At 48.0% G+C, this 7,187-nt stretch overlaps 1 protein-coding gene across 1 annotated transcript; it reads left to right on the top strand.

Annotated features, from left to right (window-relative positions):
• Window positions 1-3,253: 3,253 nt before the first annotated feature.
• FZD8 (frizzled class receptor 8) lies at window positions 3,254-6,022 on the top strand. Its single transcript, XM_083188811.1, has one exon. It carries the CDS (start codon window positions 3,585-3,587, stop codon window positions 5,349-5,351), a length of 1,767 nt encoding a protein of 588 aa, XP_083044937.1. The 5' UTR covers window positions 3,254-3,584; the 3' UTR covers window positions 5,352-6,022.
• The last annotated feature ends 1,165 nt before the right edge of the window (window positions 6,023-7,187 follow it).

Raw genomic sequence — 7,187 nt, forward strand, 5'->3', positions numbered from 1 at the left:
AAATACAAACCTTTGAGAATAAATGTACAGAAGGATATAGAAAGTGTATTTTTATTGTATAATTTAAGGAGTATTCAAAATTATGATAACAAGCATTCATTCAATAGTTAAAAAAAAACATTACATTGCAAAACCCACACAATGTACATAGTCAATATTTTCTGTGATTGATTTACTTGTAAAGTATTGACAGCATTTAAGGCAAACACAATCTGACCTTGTATAGGACAGATTAATTTATCACAGATTCTAAGCTTACCTGTCAATGATTGATTGATTAGTTTAATGATTAATTCCGTGATTAGACCAGACATGCCATTAACCGTTATCTAGCAAGAGTTTTGCCTTGGGCAAAGTCTGCCATTAGTAAACAAATACTAATTTCTACATAAAATAAACCAATTTTATTTTACTTAATGATTTCCAGTTCACCTAGAAATTCATTCCTTGTACAGAACCTATAATCAGAATGTCTCAGCGCACCAGACGTGCAGAACATTACCTCGGCCGTTCACCACAGGAACGGCTGTCGTGATCGTATTGCGTGAAACTTTTTTTTTCTGTAACTCACAATATTGCTTCCTGCGAGGGTGTTATTTTCATAGGCAAAAGTTTTGAAAGGCTTGTGGTGTATTGTAAGAAACTTGGGGATCTGGTTACATTTCCAGCTGTTTTCTGTAACCACATAAATCTTGTCTCTACCTCCTTCTTCAGGGGCTACTTAAAAAGAGGGGAAAAAATACATATTAATTAAATATATATTTTCCAGAAGCAAACAATGTAATGTTACAATTCTACAGTTTCCCGTGTATTAGATGTCAGAATGCAATACATTGCAAATGTACTTTTAAACTGTGTACATAATGTATTAGCAGCAGCATAGCCCTTGTACCAATAATAAGGAACAATGCACTCTGTGTACAACACCTTATCTTGCACCTCCTGCACTTACTGTGTGCTTAGATCACCTTTCCTAATGATGACCGGCACTGGGACTTACAGTATGTGGAAACTGTATATAATTACACGGATAGATTCTCTGGAACAGGGAGATGGGTTATATGCAAATAATGATACTGTAATGTACGGATGTCCCGAATGTGCACGTAAACTGCTGTACGTAGTGTCCACAAGCCTTTGTGATGTCATCACTTGTGTTCATTAGAAAAACGTATGTATCAAAAGGAACAGAACACTAATCGCTGTAGGTTATTACTTATTAGATATAAAAGAAGCCATTGTGGATGACCTGTACAAAAGCACTCAGCTTACAGCCTTAAGCATCTATTTGGGTGGGTATGGATGGAATGGTCTACAGCATCTAGGTCAGGGGTAGCCAACTCCAGTCCTCTAGAGCTACCAACAGTTCAGTTTCTATTATCACCTCGCAGGTGCACTCATTACTGACTGACATTTAAAAAGATCCACAGGTGGAGCTAATTACTTCACTTGTGATTCTGTGAGGAGACCTGGAAAACATTAACTGTTGATAGTTCTCGAGGACTGGAGTTGGCTATCCCTGATCTAGGTAGACAATCAATAGGTTGACACCAAAAGGTCAACATGCATTGACAAAAGGCCGACATGAAAAAGGTAGAAGTATGAAAAGACTAGTTTTTATGATTTTTTGGTGTCAATGTCAACACCTGTCGACATGGCTCCCTAATTAGTGTAGTGTGTACCCTTGGCATGCTTTGGGCATGGTGTCTTGCTCTACTACCGTTGCGCTAGGGATGGCCATCGACCATCGATGATTAGAAATCATGAAAAGTTTTGTTTTTATTTTTTCATCAAGGGGCCGGGACAGAGAGCATAGCTCTGCCCCCAACCCCCCGGGAAGCCCCACCCTGGTATTTTGATTGGCCATCCCTATGTTGCACTTGCCACGCTATACTGTTCATATAGAAGTCAATTTGTAAGTATGAAAAAGTCCCTTAAAAAAATTGAGAAAAAGTGAAAAACTCATGTCGACTTTTATGTGTCAACCTTTTTCATGCCGACCTTTTGATTGTGTTGAGCGTTTGCATGTTGACCTATCAACCAGATACCTATTGGGCACATATCTCCTCACTAACGTCTGTCACCCATATAATGTACAGTAGGGAGTGTACATCAGAACATTTATTTGATATCATTAATAAGACAGGATACGAGTCCACATGATACCGGAAATCTATTTGAAGAGCCCGCTGAAAAATGGATGAACACTTTGTCATGTTATCTCCAACACATGTAACTAAGGATGTGAGATTACACACTGCAAGCCACTGGCAGTTTATTATAGCGATGAACTAAAATAGATTTCTAAGTACTGCACTCCATGCCTCTACATGCTGTTACATTTACCTTTCCAAAAGACGCCACTTTTTTTTAAAGAAATAGCTTTACAATGCATTAGTGCAAGACACTTCTAGTTAAGTGCTGTTTTTCTTGTTGTTTTCTTGTTGTTTTTTCCTTTTTTCTCAATTGCATGTTCTGCAACTTCTTAACATACCACTCAGTAGTGTATCAATTTCCTGAGCTCCTAGACTATCTGTCTACAGTTAGAGAGTCTCATTGGTCATAAATAAACACATATTGTGCTATACATACTTCAGGAGAGAAGAAGCAGAAACATTCTTACAGTGACAGAATAATCTGGTGCTACTAGTAAAAAGAAAACACTGCCATTATACTGGTATACAGTGTATTTACTGTCAGTCTGTCTGTCATATAACTAGAATGGTTTCTTCTTCTACAGACGTGGTAATCATGTGCTGTGCTTCAAAATGATTAGATAGATAGATAGATAGATAGATAGATAGATAGATAGATAGATAGATAGATAGATAGATATATGCAATCATTGCTCAAGTTCCTTCCACTCAATTAATCCATTTCAAGTAATCAGTGGCTGTGTGACTATAATGTAATCTATCAGGGATACATGGAGATACAGGTATCTATAGTGTACTGTTATGGTATTGGGGGGTGGGGGATGTGTATTGCCCCATGTCACTGTGTCAGTGCTGCAGTAATCGGTTCCTCGCATTAGTTTAGTTTCTGTAAATAATTGTATGTGTGTGTTTTATGCTGGAACCTATGGCCGCAGCGCCCAGAGCTGTGTGTCCCCTACTTGCATAACAATGCTCTGCTAATACACACGCTGAGACCACCTTTGCATTGCTGGAGGCGGCAGCCCCCCCTCCCCGCGGGGGGGACGAGGGGACCGGCCAGGGGCTGGCTCTGGCATCTCCCGGTATAAATCCTCAGTGCAGCGCTGCCTGTGTACGAGTAGTAGTGTGGCCGGGACAGAGAGAGTGTGAGGTGCAGCACCAGGTACACTACTAGCAGCCGGTGCATTGCTGCTGCTCAGGCGGAGCTGTCACTCTGGATTACCCCCCCTTTCCCAGCCCAGAGGATCCTGTATACTGCACTTTCCCAGCTGTGTTGCAGAACTTTGCCGGCTGCTGCAGTGACTGTACCGGGGCTGGCGGACCTGATGCCCCCAGCGAGCTGCGAGTGGCGGGGAGGTGAGGAGGGGAGATGAGCCCCGTGCCGCCCGGGCTGTGACCGCGGAGAGAACAGCGATTTACCACCACGCTATGGAGCGCTACCTGCTGCTGCTGCTGATGATGCTGGTGCCCGGGACACGGGGCGCCGCCGCCAAGGACCTGAGCTGCCAGGAGATCACCGTGCCCCTGTGCAAGGGCATCGGCTACAACTACACCTACATGCCCAACCAGTTCAACCACGACACGCAGGACGAGGCCGGGCTGGAGGTGCACCAGTTCTGGCCGCTGGTGGAGATCCACTGCTCCCCGGACCTGAAGTTCTTCCTGTGCAGCATGTACACCCCAATCTGCCTGGAGGACTACAAGAAGCCGCTGCCGCCGTGCCGGAGCGTGTGTGAGCGGGCCCGGGCCGGCTGCGCCCCCCTCATGCGCCAGTACGGCTTCGCCTGGCCGGATCGGATGCGCTGCGACCGGCTGCCGGAGCGGGGGAACCCGGACATGCTATGCATGGACGACAACCGCACCGAGCCCACCACCACGGCGGCGCCCAGCCTGCCCGAGCCCAAGGCTCTCCCCCCGCACAGGAGCAAGCCGCAGCCGGTGCCCGTGCCCCCGCCACACCAGCCCCAGCCTCCGCACGGGGAGAAGCCTCTCCCGGGACGCGCCCCCTGCCAGCCGGGCTGCCAGTGCCGGGCCCCCATGGTGCCGGTGTCCAGCGAGAGGCACCCGCTCTACAACCGGGTGCGCACCGGGCAGATCCCCAACTGCGCCATGCCCTGCCACAGCCCGCACTTCTCCCCGGAGGAGCGCACCTTCACCAGCTTCTGGATCGGCCTGTGGTCCGTGCTCTGCTTCGCCTCCACCTTCGCCACCGTCTCCACCTTCCTCATCGACATGGAGCGCTTCCGCTACCCGGAGCGGCCCATCATCTTCCTGTCCGCCTGCTACCTGCTGGTGTCGGCCGGCTACCTGCTGCGGCTGGCGGCGGGGCACGAGCGGGTGGCGTGCAGCCGGGAGCACGAGCTGGAGCACGTCCACTACGAGACCACGGGGCCGGCGCTGTGCACGCTCGTCTTCCTGCTCATCTACTTCTTCGGCATGGCCAGCTCCATCTGGTGGGTGATCCTGTCCCTGACCTGGTTCCTGGCGGCGGGCATGAAGTGGGGCAACGAGGCGATCGCCGGCTACTCGCAGTACTTCCACCTGGCCGCCTGGCTGCTGCCCAGCATCAAGTCCATCGCCGTGCTGGCGCTCAGCTCCGTGGACGGGGACCCCGTGGCCGGCATCTGCTACGTGGGCAACCAGAACCTGGACAACCTGCGCGGCTTCGTGCTGGCGCCGCTGCTCATCTACCTGTGTGTGGGCAGCATGTTCCTGCTGGCGGGCTTCGTGTCGCTCTTCCGCATCCGCAGCGTCATCAAGCAGCAGCAGGGGGGGAGCAAGGCCGACAAGCTGGAGAAGCTGATGATCCGCATCGGGGTGTTCAGCGTGCTCTACACCGTGCCCGCCACCATCGTGGTCGCCTGCTTCTTCTACGAGCAGCACAACCGCCAGGGCTGGGAGATGGCGCACAACTGCCGCACCTGCCCCCCCGAGCTGCCCCCGCCGCGCAGGCCGGACTACGCCGTCTTCATGCTCAAGTACTTCATGTGCCTGGTGGTGGGCATCACCTCGGGGGTGTGGATCTGGTCCGGCAAGACCCTGGACTCCTGGAGGGCGTTCTGCACGCGCTGCTGCTGGGGGAGCAAGGCCGCCGCCGGCTCCATGTACAGTGACGTCAGCACGGGGCTCACCTGGAGGTCTGGCACTGCCAGCTCGGTCTCCTACCCCAAGCAGATGCCCTTATCTCAGGTGTAAGGGGGGTGAACTGGACTGACACCCCCCTCTCCCCAATTTCTTGCTATTAGCATGATAATGAACTCTTAATGGTATCCATTAGTAGGGACTTGGATGACTGGTCGGGACAATGGACCTGGTATTGAAGCCTCCCTGATTTATCTCCCATTTATATGCAAGGAGCGTTCCTGAGTGAGGATGTGACTGGCTGGGGGCACAGGATTGTCTCTGGGTTGCATTACAAAAAAAAAAGTCAAACTAAGCAGTAACTTCTATACTGCTGCTGCCATGTCACCAGGTCTGGGGCAACCTGAAATGTGTTCTTGTTGGTGTGCAAGTCCTTCACCATGTCTCTCCGGGATGTCTATGGTGTCCCTCTGTCAGTGCCACCCCCTGATACAATATATGCCTTCTGGCCCCCACATGACAACCTGCTCATTAGCCAAACATTAGCCAAGCATATGCCTTAAATCATGTCTTAATTAAGAAATAATGTAAAGCACCCCAAGTAAATACGGGTTTCTTACACTACAGGATGTATTTATATGAATAATTGTGTAATAAGTGTAAAATATGTACATATACAAAGCTATAACGTTGTGTAAATAATTGTATAAAGTTTAGAGGCTTCTTCATAAAGAAAAAATAATTGATTATTCTATTTTGTCAATAAACTATTTTTATAAATGTTACTTTAGAGTTCTAGTTTACTCATTACTTCCCCTAACTAACCACCTATTTCTGTGCTTTGATCCCCACTCCTGAGTAGGAGTACATTCTGCTTTTTGTGTTCTGTATCCTATTAATATATAATTTCCCTCCAATTACAGATAAAACCCACACTATCTTTTAGTGGATGTTAGAATGTCAGATTGATCCATTTATTGGGCTCATTTAACGGGTTAACATCATAGTAACCTTTTCTACTTAACTTGTGTATATAAAACGTGCTGCCTTTGTTAGCAGAGAATGCATTGTGAGTCTGTCAAGCCTAACCCCCATTTAGAAGGCATGCTGAATTACTTGCCTTGGAACATTTTACCTGCCTGTCTAGTGGCTCAGTAGTACATGGGTCCCCCTTATGCTGAGGCTGACTGAATGGGGTTAATCTGTGGGGAACTCAAGTCTTTTCAGCCTCTGAAGCTTTGATCTTTTCGTCCTTCATACATGATCTATAGTCTGTAGCCTGTTTCCCAGCTCCCTGTCCCCAATTCTGAACACCAATTGACCACCACAGTGCCTTAAATGAACTTCAATTAGAGACATGTGGGATTCCCCCCCTTCCCCCAACCTATTATTTCATTTTTTTATTTGGTCTTGTAACAGTCAGTGGACAGCAGAAGGGGAGAAAGGAGAGAGGGGAAGAGAAAGCCTTGGTTACATTGTTAGCCAGGCTGCAGGCAGCAAAGCCTGGGATGTAGAATGGCCGTGCTCTCTACAGGTGGTCTGCTCACATAATCCCCCAATTTGCAGAGTTTTCCTTTGCAAGACAATTTCATGACAAAAATTCTCCTCTCTGCGCCTTTCTCCTTAATTGAACCAATTGCACAGCCATTATGAAGCAGGATTTCATTAGGGGAAAAAAAAACCTTCTGTGCTTAGACCCTGAGAGTTAAATAAATTGGTGGGGACCTGGGGATGGGGCAGGAGTGCTGGGCTTCCCACATACTTTTTATAAATTCCTGATGTGTATTCCCTGATGGTTTGGCCACACTTTAATAATAATAATGGCCAGGAGGATATGTGTTTGACTGCCTATATGCCCTTGGGTCCCTTATTAGCCTGTCATTCAGGATCAGGCAAGACAGCTAGACTGCTAATGACATCCGTCATCTGTGGTGGCAGAATCCTTCACTG

Source organism: Crinia signifera, chromosome 5 (genome assembly GCF_055691185.1).
Source record: "Crinia signifera chromosome 5, ASM5569118v1, whole genome shotgun sequence".
NCBI classification, from domain to species: Eukaryota; Metazoa; Chordata; class Amphibia; order Anura; family Myobatrachidae; genus Crinia; species Crinia signifera.

Coding starts and splice junctions, on each gene's coding strand:
- FZD8 (XM_083188811.1), top strand. CDS start 3,585: ATGGAGCGCTACCTGCTGCTGCTGCTGATGATGCTGGTGCCCGGGACA.